This window comes from Danio aesculapii, chromosome 16 (assembly GCF_903798145.1).
Source record: "Danio aesculapii chromosome 16, fDanAes4.1, whole genome shotgun sequence".
Lineage (NCBI taxonomy): Eukaryota > Metazoa > Chordata > Actinopteri > Cypriniformes > Danionidae > Danio > Danio aesculapii.
This window is the reverse complement of record NC_079450.1, coordinates 24,507,844-24,529,652: the sequence shown is the minus strand read 5'-3', so window position 1 is coordinate 24,529,652 and position 21,809 is coordinate 24,507,844. Positions and strand designations below refer to the sequence as shown.

The 21,809-nt window shown below is 36.5% G+C and overlaps 3 protein-coding genes across 3 annotated transcripts; 1 reads left to right on the top strand and 2 right to left on the bottom strand.

The window, feature by feature from the left end:
* The first annotated feature begins 906 nt into the window (after window positions 1-906).
* On the top strand, window positions 907-3,413 carry rps9 (ribosomal protein S9). The gene is made up of 5 exons (XM_056475559.1): window positions 907-967; window positions 1,569-1,681; window positions 1,781-1,903; window positions 2,069-2,255; window positions 3,148-3,413. The coding sequence occupies exons 2-5, from the start codon at window positions 1,585-1,587 to the stop codon at window positions 3,323-3,325; spliced, it is 585 nt and encodes a 194-aa protein (XP_056331534.1). The 5' UTR covers window positions 907-967; window positions 1,569-1,584; the 3' UTR covers window positions 3,326-3,413.
* Window positions 3,414-3,515: 102 nt separating this feature from the next.
* Window positions 3,516-12,095, bottom strand: rap1gapl (RAP1 GTPase activating protein-like). The gene is made up of 17 exons (XM_056475558.1): window positions 11,922-12,095; window positions 11,807-11,839; window positions 11,618-11,711; window positions 10,600-10,635; window positions 10,436-10,483; window positions 8,522-8,719; window positions 8,315-8,412; window positions 8,147-8,225; window positions 8,008-8,061; window positions 7,786-7,869; window positions 6,646-6,746; window positions 6,411-6,540; window positions 5,269-5,439; window positions 5,112-5,183; window positions 4,810-4,896; window positions 4,478-4,633; window positions 3,516-4,370 (listed from the first exon to the last, which is right to left on the bottom strand). Exons 1-17 carry the CDS (start codon window positions 11,984-11,986, stop codon window positions 4,260-4,262), a joined length of 1,617 nt encoding a protein of 538 aa, XP_056331533.1. The 5' UTR covers window positions 11,987-12,095; the 3' UTR covers window positions 3,516-4,259.
* Window positions 12,096-16,121: 4,026 nt separating this feature from the next.
* Window positions 16,122-20,687, bottom strand: LOC130243277 (uncharacterized). Its single transcript, XM_056475397.1, has 2 exons — window positions 20,602-20,687; window positions 16,122-19,346 (listed from the first exon to the last, which is right to left on the bottom strand). The coding sequence occupies exon 2, from the start codon at window positions 19,317-19,319 to the stop codon at window positions 17,679-17,681; it is 1,641 nt and encodes a 546-aa protein (XP_056331372.1). The 5' UTR covers window positions 19,320-19,346; window positions 20,602-20,687; the 3' UTR covers window positions 16,122-17,678.
* Window positions 20,688-21,809: the final 1,122 nt, after the last annotated feature.

Here is a 21,809-nt window from a genome sequence, read left to right as displayed (position 1 = left end):
AAAATGTGTTAATTCCACATTACAACAAGACCAGGTTTCACTAGGGCTAAGCTTAGGTTAGGACTAGGCCTTATGGTTAAATTTTAAGCAGAGTTAATTTAAATTTTAGTTAAATTTTAAGCAGAGTATTTAAGCAGCTTTTATAAAAAATTATTGGAAGAACAGAACAATTTACTGGTGTCCATCATTAATCAATGACACTGACGTATTTTAAGATGTCACTGCGAGTTATTTTTGAGTTAATTTAATCAGTGAAACTGAAGGTTTGTCTTGTATTCTGTCAAACTAATCAAAATAAAGCAAGTTTATTATTAAAACAAGAACAAATATGCCAGTTGGACTCTAGAAAACTTTAGAAATCAACTTCATTTAAACTGAAAAAGAATTTTCATACACTTTATTGACAGAAGTTTGTCCTTGTTTTAGCCAAACACTCACTTAAGCCTTAAACAATATATTAAATAGAATTAAATTAAGATCTTTTAAAACGAAATGTTAGAAACCCTAAAATATCTACAGTAGTGTATATTAATATAATAGAAAAAATGCATTTCCTCCTGGCACACATCTAATAAAATGGTTTTACATTAGAAACAGAACAGACCATTAACATAACTGAATCATTCAGCACCAACGTCAAAACTCGCCAGCCCTCCTACTTGTAAATATGACTTCGTTTGGCCATTATATCGTAGTAACTATGAGATTTCCGGATTCACTTGAATAGCAAACACAGATATTCAATACAATACTTGTCTCACCTTCGGCCAGTTCTGAATAAATATGCGCTTTTAGACCATACGCATCTATTCAAGTGGCCAACAGAGGGAAGCAAAATCACTCATAAAGCTTTCCCTGAAAACCGTAGACGCAAAGCTTTGTGGGTTCTGTAGTTTAAATGATGGGTATAAATTTCCAGGAAGGCCGGATGCACGCCCTCTTTAGTGTTCGAGCCTGACAAGGACAGGTAATGGCGGCTTCAGTGTCTCTTTTTATGCTATAAAGTTGTACTTGCAGAACTCTTAACATTTACGATGAAACATTTATTAAGGTTATGTTACATAAAGGAACAGATTTACGTATTAATTTCTAAAGCAGAGCACATAATGCAGAGAAACGAGCTTTATTGCAGTCAACGTGTTCCCACAAGGCGCGCTCAGGCCTAGCCGTAACGTTAAACCGCGTGCTACCTCTTCATAGGAAAATGACTCGTGATCGCTAATGTATATAAAGATCACAAGTTAAAATGTGAGGATGTATGTAACATTGTACGATGTTTTATTTAGAAGGTAGCGCTTTACAATGTTAGATCGGTAAAAGCTATAACGTCACCGGGTTAACGTTGCACGTTAGCTTTAATGGTATGTTTTTAACTTGACTTAAATTTTACTTTGTCAAACGCATTATACATGCTTGATAAATTATACGTTTAAATTAACGTTTCACGTACAATACACAGTTCACCTTTTATTTAGCACATTTACGGTTGTACTACATTCAGGTTTGCTGATTTACAAATTTGAGTCCACCTTTTTGCAAACTAAAAGTTGTTAATTTTTTTCCCCCAGGCGTCAGTAAGTCGCCATGCCGGTCGCCAAGACTTGGGTTTGCAGTAAGACATACGTCACCCCAAGACGTCCTTTTGAGAAGTCACGTCTTGACCAGGAGTTGAGACTCATTGGTGAGGGCAAAGTAAAAAAATAAAATCATGATTGCCTTTTTGTTTGGTGGTTTTTCTTCCCTCCCTAAAATGTCTAACAATTGACTTTACCTGCCACAGGTGAGTATGGTCTCAGGAATAAGAGAGAAGTCTGGAGGGTGAAGTTCACTCTGGCCAAAATCCGCAAGGCTGCCAGAGAGCTGCTCACTCTGGATGAGAAGGATCCAAAGCGTCTCTTTGAAGGTAACTGAATTGTGATTGCCATCTCAGACTGGGTGGCCAATGATTAAAATAATGCTTGTCAGATTGTCAGTGTTGCCAAGAATTCCTCGTCAATGAGGCCATATCTGCTGATAAATCCTTGCTGGTTCTTCATCACACTTGCTCAACGTTATTATTTTTTTTAAGGTAATGCTCTGCTCAGGCGTCTGGTGCGTATTGGAGTACTGGATGAGGGCAAGATGAAGCTCGATTACATTCTGGGCCTGAAAGTGGAGGATTTCTTGGAGAGGAGGTTGCAGACTCAGGTCTTCAAGCTTGGCCTTGCCAAGAGTATCCACCATGCACGTGTGCTCATTCGTCAGAGGCACATCCGGTAAGGGTTAGGAAGCACAGGTTTAAAACCCAAATAGAACAGGATTTTGAAATGTTTAATCCTCTGGTGCTGCTTTTTCTGTAGTCACATGAATTAACTTAGTTTGACTTTTTAGAGGATTTTATAGTACTTATTATTGGTCATTTGCTAAAGACATGTGCAAAGAACATATAATTTATCTTGAAACTTAATTTTTATTTTATGGCAGATTGCTTGTTAAAGAACTGACATATGAAGTCTTTGACATGATGTTTTTCTGATGTGGTCTTACCAAAGTTGGTTGACGTTTGAGCTTGATATCTAAGAAATGGGTCTGAACTGTGGATGCAGTACCAAACGGCTAGTAAATGTTTTCCCACTTTTTTTTTTTTTGTGGCTAAATTAAGTTTTGGATGATTTAGATGGTCGTATTCAAAAGAATAAAGCTAGTATTTGTCAATGACCAAATGCCCCAGAGGGTTAACTTTCATTTCCTGGTATGTGTATATTGGTTATCCTGATTGTCTTCGTGTGTTGAGGCTTTCTTCCTCTTTTATTAGCTGACCATGTTTAAACTCCTCCCGGTGAGGTGGAGTGAAATATTCTGCAAGGTCAATTCGGTGATTAAACCGTATACCTTTGCTTGTAATCCAAAAATCTAAACCTTGCCATGAAGTCTGGGGCGCTTTAATGCACGAAACAGTCTGAGGTAATGTACATGGGCACTTTGGCAGATCTTAACTGAAATAAAGCTGCACTTCTCTTGGCCAGTGATTAAGCTAAAAACTGTCAGATGTTCAGTGGTGTCAAGAATTCCTCGTCAATGAGGCCTCGAGATCAGCAGCTTTACTTCTGACATCTAAAATCTCTCTGTGGACCTTTTTCTACAAGTTTTTTTTTTCTCTCTCTGTAGGGTGCGTAAGCAGGTTGTGAACATCCCCTCCTTTGTGGTGAGGCTGGACAGCCAGAAACACATCGACTTCTCCCTCCGCTCTCCATATGGTGGTGGCCGTCCTGGCCGTGTCAAGAGAAAGAACGCCAAGAAGGCCCAGGGTGGTGGTGGAGGCGGTGATGATGAAGAGGAAGATTAAACTGTTTCCTCTCAGAGGTGGAGGGACTCGGCAGTGCTTGCTCTTTCTCTTCTCCCTCAAGTTTTCAATAAAAATGGTTCATTCCGAATTATTTGTCCTGCTGCTTTCAAACTGAACTATTGCACCTGTAAACTGCTAATAGTGACGCTTTACAATTAATGATTTACTGTAACACAAATTGTCATTTTAATAATTCCAATGCTGAAAGGTTTAAAACAAACTTGTGTGCACATTGACAAACCACCTCTAACTAAAGTTCTACCAAATGTGCAATAAAGCAACATGACAGCCAAAACTCAAGTAGCTGATGCGTAGTATTTTTGGTGGATTAAACTTAATTATTACAATATATTTTTCTAGTCATATTTGACTTTTACCTAATTGCTGATCAAAATGAAATGCACATTTAATCACAGATGTGAATACAGAAAAATAGTCTGCAAAATTCTAGAGGTGATGCCCAAATTTGTGTGGCTACTTCAGCTGTAAGCATCCATTAAATCTAAACACTTCAAAGCATATGTTAAGATAAAATATTCTTATTTATATAGAATCAGAACTTTCAGATTGCACTTGCGGCTATGAACGTAATACAAAGTTTAATCTATTTTCATTGTGCTGATAAGTGGTGATAACCACCTATCTTGAAGTGTGTGTAGTAGGCTTTTGTGCTCAGGCTTCAGATATCGCGTCATCCATCATCTACAGGTCGTCCTGGGGACTGATTTGACCTCTTGTCTCAGTGTTGCTTGGCTGTTCGCTGTGGGTAAGGTAAAATGAAATTATATGTAACTTAAAGTTTTATTTAATTTATCAATACATTATTGTTTTAAAATAATTTTTACCTTTCATCCTTTTCCAGTGTTTAAATGAAAGTAAAAACAAAACGATCATATTTTAGCACAATCATAAATTGATGACACTTTTTGGATAATTAATAGAACATTAGGTATTTGCTGACCTTCGTTCGCTGTGCTGCTACACCAGTTGCCTTCTTTGGCACTCCCAAAGTGTCAAATGAATGGCTTCTCACCCTAATAGCTCTCTGAGGTAGAGAGAGGCACATACGAGTAGCTGATTTAATACTCATTTTAATGTCATGACAACTGAGTAACAACATCAAGACCCATTGTCTGTCTAAATTTGATCTACCTTAAAGTTCTCAATGAATCCTCCACCGCCCTCTGGAGCACTTCTCCCCCCTTCAGTGAGAGGGATGCTGGGCTGCGATGGCTCTCCCAGCATGCACTGGGAGCGGGAAGACAGTTCACACCGCAGTGCTTCCAAGAGAGACGAACGTGTACGTAACTGAGATGGAAGCACGAGTTTTTAAAATGAGACCATGGCTAAAGTCACTAATATATAAAGAGGTAGTTCTCCCAAAATTTAAGGAACTATCCTTTATAAAAATAAATAAGTATAATATAAAAATATATAATATTTATATATCATAAAAATAATTTTTAGGATTGGTGCCTGATTACCTCCAGTCGACTGAATTTTTCTGCCTTGTAACAAGAGATTTCAGCATTTATAAGTTTGGTCAAGAGGAACTCTCTCAAAACTGAGCCCTGGAAAATAAAATGCAGAGAGACGCTGATTGAACATTTAAAGTGTGACTTGGTTTTGTTGATATTCTGTTTTATTAATCACATCTCATCATCAAAGAAATTGTGTAGGTATGTCACCACATTTCTGATCTGAATCCACATGGTTTCAATTATACTGGTGTCAGAGAGTTGAAAGCTGACTTGCAGAAATCTGAAGCAATCTCATTTGTTCTCACCTCTGTAAAAATGGGTGGCGTGGGAAGGGGTGGGCCAAATGGGGGCACATCCTCCCTAGCAGTGACAGACACCTGTCAATCAAAAAGATGCTTTGAATCAGAAGGTGCTGATAAAGTATTATTTAGAAATTTTGTAGTCATTATTTAAAATTTTTACCTGAAATGAGCCTCCATCTCCTCCCTCTCCTTCATTCTCTCTCTTTATCCTCCGAACTGCAATGAAACAATGCAAGAAATGGGATCTGATCACATCTGAAATGAATGGAGTGTGACCTTCCTGGTACACCAGAGCAACAATATCATTCCCAATGTGCCTTTTTCTCTGCAGCTGAGGGGAAACAGAAAAGTAGGGTTGTCATTCAAGGAAAATTAATATAATGTTTAACTTTGTTTTCTGTCCTCCACTGTGTGAATTAATGATGAATAATTAAAATATTCCTTTTGCAAGTTATATAGATTCACCAGTAGGGAGAATAGTTTTTAGTCAACTGGGAGTGAAATTGACATGGCTGATTTCTTCAAAATGATCAAACATTGTTGCAAGATGGGGACAGTGGTTTGAGTGGGTGACAAACTGTCATTAACCTGTTTGAACTGATGCTTAAAATCTATATCATTCATGCAGCAGTCATTCATGCAGCAGTCATCAATTTTTAGCATGTTGTGATGCTAACTCATGCTTATAACATGTTAGAAATATGCTAGTAACATGTAAAAACATGTTTGTCAAATGGTAAAACATGCTAATAATTCTTAACATAATTCTTAACCCTGAGCTGGTTCGCTGGTTGTCTGATTTTAGCTGGTTGACCAGCTTGGTTTTTAGAGGGGTTTCGGCCATTCCAAGCTAGTTTCAAGCCATGTCCATCCTGTTCTTATCTGATCAGGCTGGAAAATTACCAGCTAAAACCAGCTTGACCAGCCTCGTTTAAGTTGGACATAGCTGGGCTCCCAGTCTGGCTAGGCTAGTCATCTCTCAGCCTGACCAGCTAAGACCAGGCTGGAAATGGCTGGAACCCAGCCTGGAATGGCCGAAACCCCTCTTAAACCAGGCTGATTGACCAGCTAAAACCAGACAACCAACCTTGGTTGGTTTAAGCTGTTTATTAGTAGCGATGTGCTAGCCACATTTTAACATGTTTATTTGTGCTAAAAAGGTTAAATGTGTGAAACATGTCAAAATGTCAGCCATGTGTTGAATGCATAGTTATTAACATGCTAACAAATAGCTAGTGCCAGCACTGTGCTAACCTTTTAAAAACATCTCAAGCCCACAGAGTAATCATCTTTAATTTTCACCTGTTGTGTATCTCCTTCAGTGAACGGCAGTTTAGTAGCAACATGGAACATAATCTCTCGTCCGTGGAAAGAGGTGAAAACGGCTTCATTCCCTGTCTGGCCATGAGACACATCCAGACCTCCTCTGAAACTGGGAGAGGTAAAATGTTGATGTTCATTTGCCAGGTGATAATGCATTTTACAGTAGTGTTTTGTTATTTGTGTTAATACCGATATTGAGTCCTAAGCCCCTTACCCAGTAAATCCTTGCAGATTGACCGTCTGCCCAAGTATTGATAAAAACTCTAAAAACTCCTCACTTTCCTCATTGTTACTGAGCATGTCTTCCTCTGTTAACTACATCACATATGAAGAGAGGGAAAATGTTAGAATAGATTACAAAATTACAAAAATCTATTTACTTGTTTTAGTAGTCCTACGAGACCTACACTACCTGATGAAATTCTTGTCATTGATCCCAGTTGTAAGAGCAACATATATTAACTTGACTTCTATTTGATCATTTGGAAAAGTGGAAGAAGGTGGATTTTTCAGATGAATCATCTGTTGATCTGCATCCCAATCATCACAAATACTGCAGACGATCTATTGGAACCCACATGGACCCAGGATTCTCACAGAAATTAGTCAAGTTTGGTGAAGGAAAAATTATGGTTTGGGGTTACATTCAGAATGGGAGTGTCTGAGAGATTTGCAGAGTGGATGGCAACATCAACGGCCTGAGGTTTCAAGACAATTGTGCTGCCCATTACATTACAAACCACAGTAAAAGGCAAATTCTTTAGCAAGACATTCTCATACTTCAGCCTTCACATTAAAGTTCCCGAAAGCAAACAAGGTCAAGGTGCTCCAAGATTGGCCAGCCCAGTCACCAGACATAAACACTATTGAGCATGTCTGGGGTAAGATGAAGGAGGAGGCATTGAAGATGAATCCAAAGAATCTTGAACTCTGGGAGTTCTGCAAGAACACTTTCTTTGCCATTACAGGTCACTTTATTAATAAAGTTATTTGAGTCATTGCAGAGATGTATGAATGCAGTCCTCCAAGCTCATGGGAGTCATACACAATATTAATTCTTTTTCCGCTTCACCTTGACTTTATATTGTATACTGGACATTATTTCTGTTAAGTGACAAAACTTTTGTCTAAGCAAAGTCAGACCTTACTGCCGTAATTAAATAATTAAAAATCAAGGCATGATCAGATTTTATTTAGGTAAAATAAGCATAATCTAGAGGCCTTTGTCTTTCATAAGCCACTTCTGATACCAAATGATCAACAAGAAGTCAAGTTATTATTTGTAGTTTCTAAAACTTAAATAGGCGACAAGACTTTTGTCAGGTTGTGTATAGTCAAACTGATATTTGCATACCTGTCCTTCTTTTTGGTATAAGACACCAAATTTAAAGTTTTGAGACACTCTGTGTTCATCAAACGCCATTATGATCTCTGGGGCCTTCAATGCAGAAAGAGATACATGACATTTTTATAGATTGTGCTATGAAATTATTTACTTTTTTGAGTATTTCAAAGCAGATTTGTGAGTATTATATTACCACCAATTCAAAGATGGATTTAACAAGTGAAGGTGTACCTTTAAGTAACTCACGGCCTCAAAACACATCACACTGACACTCGAGCACAGCATCTTCAACAAACAAATTTAAAGTAAATTAAACTTCTATTCAAATGGATTTAAATGTGAAGCAAGTGTAGCCAGCTGTGTGTTTTACCTTTGCCAACTCCACAGCAGTGGGGAATTGTTGAAAGAGAGAAACTGAGAATGTGCCATGAATTGAGCACTCTTTCATCCTGATTAAATGGGGGAAATGAAAATTTATCATTATGTTCTGGTAGAGCAAGTTATTCTACATCATGTGAAGTGGTCACAAAAAACACACCTCAGAATTACCCGTAAACGATTTTCCTCTTCCTCAAGACAAACAGACAAAACTAGAGGCCCAAGAGCAGGGTCACAGGCGGTGAATGAATGATGATACTGCAGTAAAAGAGTAAAGAAATGCATGCAACTAAATATTTTCCACTATTTATTACTTCAAGAGTTATATGACATTAATAAACTTTTCTGTAATAGAAAAATCACTGACTCTGTGGCGGAAAAACTCCTGATAGACTTTAGCTTCACTGTCTCTCTCCATGATGTCGTAGCTCTCCAGGCCGAACCCCCCCTGAGAGAGAGTTGGGCTGGTCTCCACTTGTCTATCCAGAGGAGGGTCGATCCAATAACCTCCAGATTTAGGAGGCAGGATGAGAGGTAAGCCATCTCCAATCTTTAACAGTCGTGTCTGGGTGATCAGTAGTGAAGTTAAAATGATAAACTTTCATTCTGGTTTGTGGTCACTATGATTTATAGTATTGTTTTTAAGAATGCTCACCAAGGCTGCATTTATTATTTTTTAATTGAAGAAAACAGTGATTTTGGTAAATATTATAACAATAAAAAATACTTTTCAATAGAATTTCTGCACTAGCTTACTGCTAATGACGGTGACGTTTAAATGGTCTTTTGTCTCTTTTTATGCTTTAACAACCAAATTAATTCTAACTGATTATATTTGAATTATATTACAACATCAATGCTGTAAAAGAAACCTGAAATTGAAAATAGTCACATAAAGCTTTCCCCGGAAGTTCATCGTTGGCTGAAAAACACTAGCTGTGCATAGAGTTCATGTCTCCAATCTCAGAAATCCTTCGCTAATTTTTTTTTTCCAATTTTGAAAGTTATTGTGCTGCTTAATATGTTTTCTGAAGCCATATAGTTTACAGATTCTTTGATGAAAACGAAACCAAAATAAGCATTTATTTGAACAAGAACATTTTTGGTAATGATGCATGAACAGATTTCATGCATCATTAACAAATTACATTTTAATTAAAATAATGATAATTATTATCAAATCTTATACTGACCACAAACCAGTTTTGCAACTTATGTAAGTAAAAGTATAGAACAAGTATTGGTATTTTGTCATCTATGAATACTTTTGGCACAGTTCAGAAATAAACTCTCTTAAATCATGCATTTTTACCTTCTCACGAATGTTTATGCATCACTAGAAATATGTAGTTTTAAAAATATATATTTTCCACTGCAGTGTAATGTGAGCCACATCCCAAATATGAACATGAACTGTTAAGGTAAGGGCATTTTATTAAAAAAAAAAAGTTGTTATAAATGGTGTAATATATATATATATATATATATATATATATATATATATATATATATATATATATATATATATATATATATATATACAGTTGAAGTCAGAATTATTAGCCTTTCTTTTTTAAATATTTCCAAACTTATGTTTAACAGAGCAAGGACATTTTCACAGTATGTCTAATAATATTTTTTCTTCTGGAGAAAGTCTTATTTGTTTTATTTCAGCTAGAATAAAAGCAGTTTTAATTTTTTAAAAATCCATTTTAATGTCAAAATTATTAGCCCCATTAAGCTACATTTTTTTGATAGTCTACAGAGCAAACCATCATTATACAATAACTTGCCTAATTACCCTAATCTGCCTAGTTAACCTAATTAACCTAGTTAAGCCTTTAAATGTACTTTTAAGCTGTATAGAAGTGTCTTGAAAAATATCTAGTCAAATATTATTCACTGTCATCATGACAAAGATAAAATAAATCAGTTATTAGAAATGAGTTATTAAAACTATTGCGTTTAGAAATGTGTTGGAAAAATCTTCTCTTCATTAAACAGAAATTGGGGAAAAAATAAACAGAGGGCTAATAATCCAGGGGGGCTAATAATCCTGACTTCAACTGTATATAATAATAAATATATTTTAATGTGACTTTCAGTATCAAAATTAAAATTATACTTAATGTTGAACAATCGCACCTAATGTAATATGCTATATACTAAAAACATGCTAAAATATACAAGAAAATATATGCTAAAATATACTACAAACTCAAATAAATTAAGTAATTTTGAATAACGATTATTTGTTGAAATTTTTTGACACAATCTCTACCTTTAGAGGTGGTGGGAACTCACAACGCTGTTCATCTAATCTGCTACCCTGCAGACAAACACAACCATAGAAGACACAACCATCATCATCATTCCAACAGAACCAATACAAGCCTGCTGTATTTACAAGCAAAGAACACGGAGAGAGAAAGATGAGTGTGTTACCTGCAGCTTTTCAATGATTGCAAACAACTCTGTGACCTGCAGAGAAATGACAGTCCAGCAGTGAAAAGTGACACCAGGTGTGATCAAAAAGTTTTCAATACAGAAAGTAAAAGGAAAAGTTAATTACTGAGTTAAAAATTTAATATTTTACAGAAGGTTTTTAGTGGGATTGTTCTGACCCTCCACCCCAATTAGAAAATTGTTGGATACTGCCATCGGCATCCATTTTACAGAAAAAAACATGATGGAAGTTCATGGCTACTGATTTTTAGCTTTTTTCCTAATATCTTCTTTTCTGCTAATCAGAGAAAAGGCACTCAAATATGTTTGGAAGAAGTGGAGGGTCCAATGAAGACAGAATTTTCACAATCCCTTTGATATAGAAAGTTTTTAGATGTATTTTTATCACACACGCACACACACACACACACACACACACACACACACACACACACACACACACACACACACACACACGCACACACACAGCAAAATCCTCTGAGTAAAATTGACAGTTTACTCAGTTTAGATAGTATTTGCTCTCTAAATTGAGTTAAAGTTACTCAAGTTAATGAGACAATGAAAGGATTAATTGATGATTGAACACGGATGTTGAATACCTGCTGTTAATAAACAGAAATACAGAAGAGAAACACAAAACTACAACTGACTTCAATCACAGCCTTAGATGAAATTAGCTGAAATATAATTCACTGAATCTCTCAAAATCTCAGCAGAGGATCAATAAGCAACTCCACGAAGGGCAGCTTTACTTATTACCAACCTGTTTGCCATTTTTTAAAGAGGGACCAAATACTCTCTGAACTGAGGAAATGTTACTTAGAGGACTTTGCTGTGCACAAAAAAAAACATTTTAAAGAACTTTTCATTACAAAGGTCTTCTCCAAAAATTGTTATTCTTTGGCATTGCTGTCAAAACCTCTTTATGAAACCTTTCTTTCTTTAAAAAGGTGTATTTTCAACAACTTTAGAACATCTTAAAGCAGATGCTTCTTACTTTCTGACTGGATGGCACACAAGTAAGTGGCTTAGCCTCACTAGTGGGAGAATCCAAAACATCCAGAATGTTGTGACCCACAGCCTCATCACAGCTGTAACACAGAGAGACGAGTGTTCTAGAAAGGTCTGCATGCGATAACTGAGTTTAAACATCTGAGCACAACAAACAACCCAAACTCTAGCTGACCTGCTCTCGGTTCCAGTTATGAACTTGTCAAGCCTGCGCACAGAACAAAACGGCAATCTTTAATTCAAGCTGTATTGAATTCATATTACAGTAGCAGTTTGTTTTACTCACTCACCCTCCGTAAGCCCCGAAAGTGAAACTTCTTTTTCTGGAAAACAACTTCTCATTTCTCCCATCCATGGTAAGTGTTTATTACAGATAGCCACAGAAATATGCTAACCAGGCATGCAGGCCATCACTCCCGATGGTGAATTAACTGCTTCTCTCAGTCTTTCTCAGTGTGTGTGTATCTCTCTCTCTCTTTTCTCTCTGCCCCCTGCCACTCTCTCATTTAATCTCTCCCTACATCCTTCCTTGTCTCCTGCTGCCTGTTGACTGACAGGAGTAACTCTTGCATGCCCATTTAGCCATTGACATCAGGGGTCGGTGACCTACGGCGCATAAACAAAGCTACTTAAAGCTATTGGATAGATGCATTAGTGACTATTCGCTTGTTGAAATCATTTAAAAGTGTTTGTGTAGTGTTTATACAGCCTCGGTGAAAATGCTGCCCTGGGAGGAGGGAAAGATACGTGAATGGGCAATGGACTATTGCTATAGACCTGTTACCCTTTCAGTTAGCAAGATTCATCAATTATTGAGCAAGCTCTCTTAGAGAGAGGAGGCAAGGCAGCAGGGGAGAGAGGGAGGGAGCAGGAAAAAGAGGAAGAGAGAGAGGAGGGGGGGTCAGGAGACTTCAGCAAACAGAGAATAGAGAAATGAAAAAGTGATGTTGACTGGGGCAAATGCTCAAAAAGATGTGTGACGGGAATCTAACTGTGAGCGTGTTTAATCATTTTTACTGATTGATGGGATAGTTTAGCCCTAAATACGCGGGCTTGACTTTTTCAAACCTGTTTGAGCTTGTTTCCTCTTATAAACCAAAAAGAAAGTCTACAAAAAAAACATCAGTCCAAGGCACTCAAAAAATAAGTGGACAATTAAAGAGCCCCTATTATGCATCCCAGGCTCATTCTGAAAACGTACCTCTACAAACGTTTCTGAAGTTTTTGTTTTCGCGAATCCATGAGAGGCCACTGTGGAGGCTTTTTGAGATCTCAAATTTCCCTCGCGAGTGCCATTCGCACCTGCTGTTCTCGTGTAAACCCACCAGAGGCCGCTGTTGACTGACATTTTGACAGAGTTTTTGACTGACTGAGCGAACGATCGACTGACCCACACTCCCCCTTCCCTAAACCCAACCAATTTTATCGATTGACCCGCCCACATACTTCCCTAAACCCAACTGACATATTTCAAAAGCAATCCAAAAAAAGAAAAGCCCTCATCTGATTTTTTTTACCACGTTTTCAAATTTTACCACATTCACATTCTCAACCTGCTATTTATATGTTTTTTTATTTTTTGGATTCTGTTTTTGTCTTACCTGCTTTCTGGAACCGCTCTTCACCGGACTCGAACCCTATTGTCATGGTCAACTCCTCTCTGCATCTCAAGTCCACTGACGTACATGGCTCGCTAACGGGACAAACAGGTTGCAGCCGGAAGGCCGTCCATATGGAGGTAAGCGGTCAGCTGCTAAGCTGGAAAAGGAATGGCGTCACACCGTCCCGTATCGTTAGTTGAAAAAAATTAGATGCTGTCATACGTACCTCTGGCTACGTAATTCGCAGTCACCAGTAATGTCTGTATGGCTAAGTTTACAGAATAAGCCTGTGTTGCAATTATGGGTTTTTGAAAATGACATGCAGTGTGTAACACAGCTCTAAGGGATTTAAAACATCCAGCTGAGGTTTAAATCTGAAAGTGCACTGTGTTTTAAACTATTGATCTTTAACAAAATAGTTGACTCAGAGTCAAATTAAAGAATCATGTTGGGTGCGGATCTTTTGCCTGAACGCATCAATGTCGACATGGTACATCACCAAATATGTCGTGTCGGATCCAGTAAAACGGGAACACGCCTTTCCCTTCAGACTCCAGTGGAGTACGGGGGATCACGCAAAGATGACGATCACTGACAGATGGAGATTCGACTGCGGGGAATAAAGGGTTTAAGTTAATTTTCACAACAATACCACAGTATAGCCAACCTAGTGCTGTGTTTGTTCCTGTCATTTTCTGATTATTGATACAATAACCTATGCTGCAACACTGGCCGTTTGCTATTAAAGGAAGGAGCAGAAGAGACTATTATGTATGTGGCTTTGACAGGGACTTTGTCAGTAACTGTTACAGTTCATATTAACCCGTTTCTTTTTCCCCCGGATCATAACATGTAAGTCGAATTAAAAGTGTTCCCTCGTTTTGTGCAAAATATGTGTTTAATTGTGTGTTATAAGTACAGTAATCGCTCCGCACAGCTTGTAATCACTTGTCTTTTACAGATCAGTGCTTGTACTGTATCTCTCAGGTTAAATCTTTATGGGGCTATTCACATATTGTGTCCAAAACCACATTGAAAACGTGACATGTGCGTCTTCCTTTACCGAATTAAATGTGTTTCTGAACTCGCTATCTTCTCCCTTTTGTCTTTGCTATGGCCACCATCAGCTGTTCCTCACACGTTTTTGTTTGGGAGACCCCAAAAACAAAACATGACCTTTTATGATGCGAAACAGAAGCTCTTTAAAAAGTCTTTATTGACACGCTTTATTGACATGATTGTTTTTTGTATACCTGTCTATAAGAATGCATTATGTAAAGAGCACCAACACTAATGACCCTTTAGATGAAAAAAATATATAATTTTGAACAATGTTGTAAACTGGTAACTTATTATTTTATAATAGGAATATTGTAACTTATGTTATTATTATTACTATGGATGTCATTGTCTACCGATACTAGAACATTCCTCACAATATCGTCTTTGTGTTCAAAAGGAAATACCAGGGATGGGCAGTATTTAAGATACATGTATTTCAAATACGTATGTCAAATACAAAGTTGTATTTTGTAATTTGTATTTTATGGGGTTTATGAACGTGTCTTCATATTTTGAATCAAAATACTTTAGTGTCTTATATTTTTAAAATACTGTAAAATACTTTTTAATAATTGAATTATGGATGAAAATTATGCAACACACATAGTGAAAATAACAGACAAACAGCAACAAAAGGCAACAATCACTGAAAATAGTGCACTGCAAAATACTAAGACCTGTAATATATAATGGCAGTATAGAGTACAATTTGGCATCAGAACCTTTGCTTAAGAAATAGGATGAAATAAAACATGTTCATCATTCTCAGTCTCAGTGCTGCAGGTAGAAATGCAGAGGATGTTTAGAAATATAAAACACCCAAAGATGGTGTACTGGTGTTCACTAAAGGGGCAAACTGAGACACTTCCAGTTAAAGAAGAACTGAAAAAAATCATGAGAGAATGAGTATACTGTACAAATAATAGTTTTAGATGGATTGCTAATGTAGATGCCGAGAGAATAAGACAAACGACATAGAAATAAGTCCTATGATTATGGAAATGACTAAAACTGGGGAATTTAGATGTTTTCAGTAATCATGTTTTACATTAGGTTTGAAGATTTCAATTGCAAAACAACTACATTTATTGAACAAAAAATAAAAAAACCTCTTCATATATCACCCTTTTTAAAAAATAAGGCTGCTAAGAGATTGTTGCAGTTTCACTGGCCACACAATGGATGGAAACACAATGAAGAGATATAGTAGTTCTGTATTCCAACTCAGTGTCTACATTAAATGTTTTTTACGGTGATTAAAGAGCTCTTCTTTAAGACAGGACTTTCTGTATGAAATTTGTACAAAATTCGCCAATTCAGTGGTGAAGAGATTGATCAAATATGTTTACTGATTAAAGGTTTGTGAAGAAATGTCACCCTCCCTTGTAAAAGTATTTTGTAGTAATTTCTAAATACAAAATACAGTATTTTATTTTGAGACATTTGTGGCTGCTGTATTTTGATACATGTAAAAACTGAGGCATTTGGTATTTTATTTTAAAATACATTTCGATTTTGCCCATCTCTGATAAATACTATACAAATATAAAATTAATGTACTTTTACACAGATATACCAAACCACCTGAAAGTAAACCCTGTTTTCTTCTTTATTTTACTATTTTTTTGTTGTGGTTTTGAGTATACAGAAATAGAAGTAGACCCTTTTCAGTTTCTTCTCACGGGACATTCTACTAAAAATGTACATTATCTGTCCCTGAGATAAAAACATAAATGCAGTGAATAAAACGTATTTCATCCCAAAAATGTCTAAAATGAACAGATGGTTGATTACTGTGAGTTCTTCTGTAAAGGAGTATGTCAATCATTTGGTTCACCGATTTTTGTTTTTATTAAAAGCACTTTACAAATGTACAAACTCTGTCATTGTCCTTGTCCTCAGCCGAAATGGAACCGACAGCTTTAATAGTTTTGTTATGCTAAAAACTGTTATTTAGAAAAAAAAACTTCAGAAATAGCTAGCTTAATTCGTTATCATTCAGATCATTTGATTAAAAACATGACATTATAAATGAATTCTACATATAAATAATATTTTACAAGTTTCCCAATGTTTTTGTCAGTCCTGTCACATTTGCATTAAATTGAACATAAAATGCGTGCAATACACCTTTAAGGCTATGACTCAGAAGTGACATCATTTGACAAAGGAGAAGCTGACAGTGATCAAGGATGCATTAAATTGTATGATTTGATGTTTGTTTTTGTACAATTTTTTGAGGACGACAACTTAAGTCAGGCCCTGTCACATTTTTTATAAGTGAAAATGTGCGTTTCTGGTAAAATGTCCCTTACTCTCATCTGCACAACTAAAAACTATTTTATGTTACCAACATGTTCATGACAATAAATGTGTTATAGATGACCAGCACCGGCATCTGGGGAATCACCTGTTATTTTCATTCACCAGGTGATGCTGTAGTTTTACCCTGTGACCTATAGGCTTTAACTTGAATATGTTGGACTCATTTCAACAACATAACATATGAATATTATTCCAAGCATTTTTCTCTGAGGTCCACATGTTATTATTTCAGAAATTATTAATAATTTTCCCAGCGAGTGCACAAATTGACAGGAAGAGTCTTGTAAGTAGTCTGTTATAATGCCTATTTGTTTATATTTAGAAATATATCTATTTTGCCTGATATGTGAAAAACTGACCTAGGCATAAATAAAACAAGAACTATGTTTATGTTCCTTATTCTATTAATATTCAAGTTACAATATAGCTTTTAAATATGCATTGAATTCTCTATTGACAGATCTGAAATTTTTAAAGTGAAATAAAATAAAATAGCTGTTTCTTCTAATTGCAAGCACATTTATTAAGTTTGCATAAGTGATTTTATTCAGCTTAGTCTTCGGATTTAACTTCGGCTTAGTCCCTTTATTCAACAGGGGTTGCCACATAAGTTGTCAACTTATCCAGCATATGCTTTACACAGCGGATGCCCTTCCAGCTGCAACCCAGTACTGGAAAACATCCATACTCATTCACACATATACACTATGGGCAATTTAGTTTATTCAATTCACTTATACCACATGTCTTTGGACTGTGGGGGAAACCGGAGCACCAAGAGGAAACCGGGTATTCTTGCTGTGAGGCGACAGTGCTAACCACTGAGCCACCATGTTGCCCATGAGTAATTTCATACACTGGTAAACTTCTAGAACTACACATTATGAACCATATTTCCTGAACAGGGATGTAAATATGCATGATACTGCCATCCCAAAATGCAGAGTTGGAAGTGAAACTATGCAAACTACAGAACAAAAGATTTCCATAATAAAAAACCCTGATCACCAAGAGTCATGCCAGTTAAAGCTAAAAATCAATGTGTTTGTAGGGGAACTGCTAAGAGTTTTGACTCCATGAATCTTTTTGGAAGATCAGATTGAGAACAGCCAGGAAACAGGCCAGAACCTCTTCTTCACAGAAAACACATAGTTCACTGATCTTCTGCTGTATTGCTTCATTCTTTCTCAGATAATTCCAGTAGAAATCTCTGGGTTCTTGTCCATTTTTGTGGTAGTGTTGGATCACCATGACAGCCCTGTAAGAGGTGAAGCGTTGTGTTTGTTTAGCTGACTGATTTAATATGTACATGTATGCCTGTACCTGATAGTAATACTCATGTGTCTCATTTAGTTTTGCAAAACGACCACCATTTGTGGGTTTGGTGAAGACTTTCCCCACCATATCTCCAGTGGTTCCTTTACACTCAATTACAATTTTTTCAGTTTTTTCCTCTTTTATTTCTGCCAAGAAGTCCAGTCGTCCTGAGAGAAACCCAGACTCTACTTTATTACCTTTGGTGTACTTTACTGTCCTGTTAGCACCAATCTCACACAGTTCATGGTAGAACTTGAGGCATTCATTTTCACCTGCTGGGTTCTGGAAATATTTGCCGAACCTTTGTGGAGAGGAGGTAGTCCATAGCGTTGAGTTGTCACGATAGTCTCTTTTCTCAATCTCGCTGACATTCACTGTCACTCCTGCAGAAATGTTTGCATGTTTTTCTCCATCTTTTAAGTGTCTCCAGCTCCTTGTCTGTGCTGTGGCATACATAGCAGGGGTGGAGACGGCTGTTGTCTTGTATTTGTCTCTGAATCTAAATCCACAGTTCGTGTTTGAAGCATTCTTCTTCCACTGTGTTCTCAGATCTTCATCAGAACCTTCGTTTTTTTTGAAGAAAATCATCTGTGTGATTTCATAAACTTTATTGTTGTCTTTCAGTGAGAGTGAGTTCTTAACCTCACGGGAGCCAAGACGTGGAATGCTGTTGAACTGAAGCTTGAAGTTTTCCAGATCTTTCACAATGTCCTGGGCTTTCTGTATGACGTCGGCAGTCTGTGAAAGCTTGATGACTTTAGGGTTCAGAACACCATCGGGCAAGTTAATTTGGAGGCACTTTAGAAGTAATAGGTAGTCACTTATTGATATTTCACTAGGACAACTGCCAGGCTTGGTGACCAATCTTGAACCTGGTTTGGCTTTTTCAGGTACAAAAACTTTAGTGCTGTGTCCAGATCCAGCACCAAAACCTTTCTTGTCCTGAACAACGAGCGATGTGACAGCAATTTTTGACTCTGATTGAACACCAGCCCCACTGGAAATCTGGTTACTGGGATGCAGCTGTGGTCCTTTAGTAGACTTCTTCACAGTCACTGGTTCAATTTGTGCCTTTTCATTTCTCCATTGTCCCTTTGATTCCTTCTTTTTCTGGTCTTCTGGAGTTTTCTTTGCTTTTGAATGCTTTGTTAGATTTTGTCCCTTTATACCATGTCCTGAAGCCTGATTATGGGGTCCTTTGTCATTCTTTCCACCCATATTTCCAGTCAAGCCATACTCTGTTATTTTCAGATCCAGCTTATAAAATTTGCTTTCATTGCTCACTTTTTGTTTATCCCACCAATTTCCTTTTGCCCAGCTCCTATCTTTCCTTGTACCAGCCTCTGCTTTTGGACCCAGCACACTAGATCTTGTAGGTTCCATGATTTTTATCTCTTAAATTGTTTACACCTAGAAAATAAACATTGGGGATTAAAGTTAAAAAATTAATTCATATCTAACACATGATTAGGTTGGAAGACCAGAAGTTTTTAAGACAGCCCTGAAAAAAACAGCCTAAACTAGCCTTGGCTGGTTGGCTGGTTTTAGCTGGTCAACCAGGCTGGTTTTAGAGGGGTTTCCCAGGCTGGTTTCCAGTCATTTCCAGTGGCCAACACCCCTCTAAAACCAGGCTGGTCAACCAGCTAAAACCAGACAACCAGCTTAGGCTGGTTTAAGCTGTTTTTTCAGTAGGGAGATCCTCTTTCCAATTTGCAAGCCATTTAATAAAAAATAAGGAGATCAATAGTGTAGCAGGATTTTTTTGATGTTTCTATTGAGCTTCCTCAATCCCAAATTGAAAATATCAAACATGCTTGATTTTGAATTACAATTTAATCTTGTGATTTAAATGATTAATTATACACAATTGTACTTCAGAGTCCATCAAGGCCATAAGCATTTTGTGATGAATATTACTTGAATTATTACTTTATAATGATACTGTATATACTGTAAATTGTTTTTAAATACTAATTATAATGTTATGATAAACCAACACTTTAAAACTACACTGAGAAAAGCGACCTTGTATAATTATAAAAATCAAGTAAAGTCAACCTAACATTTACAAGTTACAAAGGATTTACTCTCTTTTTTAAAAGTAAAGCCTACTTGTCGCTTTTAAGGCAACAGGTTTAAAATAAAGTAACTGAATGATTTTAACAGTGTAGGATTTAATCATTATCATAGGATTTAATTTATTCCTTAGAATTGTTGTGTCATGTCATGGGATCTGTATTTTTAGGATTTAAACTCGAAATGTTAACATTTTACATTTACATTTCTCTTTGACATTAAGGTATCCCTTTACCTTTAATTGTTAAAACTTTATCAATTTGTGTATTTTTATAACATTACGTCTGAAACATTTTTGTATTCTACATGTATACCTTCACAATGTGTAGTTTTGTCCTGCTTACATTAAATATACATGACATACATTGTAAAAAGCAATTACTTTTTTAAAAGGAAGTAAATCCATTGCCTTAAATGTGTCAAGTAATTCTGTTGTTCTGTTCACTTAACTTAACTTTTTTTATTTTACACATAGTTCATCTACTTAATCATTTTAAGGCAATAGGTTTACTCAGTTTTTTAAAGTAAAGTCAACTAATCACTTACGTTTTTTTTTCTCTATAATGTAGTGGAGGAAATATATACTTACTGAGGTTTCTATCTGATCTGAGCAGTCAGATGTTGAGACTTCATGAAAGCTTGACTGTACCTGTGCTTATGTTTTTAAATGAAGTGTCAGCCTGAAGAGCAGGTCAATCTAGAATGTAAATGAGCCCTTGCTATGGAAAAGTTTTTATGAGTCACACAGTCAGTGCCAGTGTGAGTCAACAGTGACTTGCATGAATGTCTTTGAAAGAGGAACATTACTTTGCTTTTGGATGTCGAAGTTGTAAAATCTAATTAATTAGCATAGTACTAATTAGCATTGAACTTGATGGAAAAGCAAAAGTAACAAGAAAGTCATGAATTTTCTGAAAAAAAAAAGAAGTAAAACTGTACTAGTAATATGTTTGGAAATGGAAAAGTGAAACAGAAAGTGTTTTGTCTGATTAACATTATTGCACTGGGAACTTACAAGAAAAAGTATTAAAATAAAATAAAAATTTGTTAACAAATAAGACGCCACGGTGGCGCAGTGGGTAGCACGATCACCTCACAGCAAGAAGGTTGCTAGTTTGAGCCCCAGTTGAGTCAGTTGCCATTTCTGTGTGGAGTTTGTATGCTCTCCCCGTGTTCATGTGGGTTTCCTGCAGGTTCTCCGATTTCCCCCTCAAGTCATGCGCTATAGGTGAATTAATTGGGTAAGCTAAATTGTCTGTAGTGTTTCCCAGTGATGGGTTGCAGCTGGAAGGGCATCCGCTGCGTAAAACATATGCTGGATAAATTGGTGGTTCATTCTGGTGTGGTGACTCTTGATTAATAAAGGGACTAAGTCGAAAAGTAAATGAATGAATGAATAAATAACATAAATAAATGCTTTAAAATGTTCATGTAGCCATATCCCAATAACTTTAGTCATTATCCAGTGTCAACAAATAAGACCTTTTCAAGTTTTGCCAAAGTTAGATGCATTTTACTTGAATTTATAATCAAACACTTTGATTTGTTAAATAACAAGAACTTGTATTACTTATTTGTACTGTATTGTATTACTTATTTATTCAGACAAACGAGCTTTGGTGTACTTTACTCTCCCTTTGGCATCAATCTTGCACAGAGTTAGATTATCTCTGTACTAAATCTCAATCTCGTTCAGTTCAATTCAATTCATGTTTATTTCTATAGCGCTTTTACAATGTAGATTGTGTCAAAGCAGCTTTACATAAGTTCTAGAAAATTGAAACAGTGTCAGTCCAG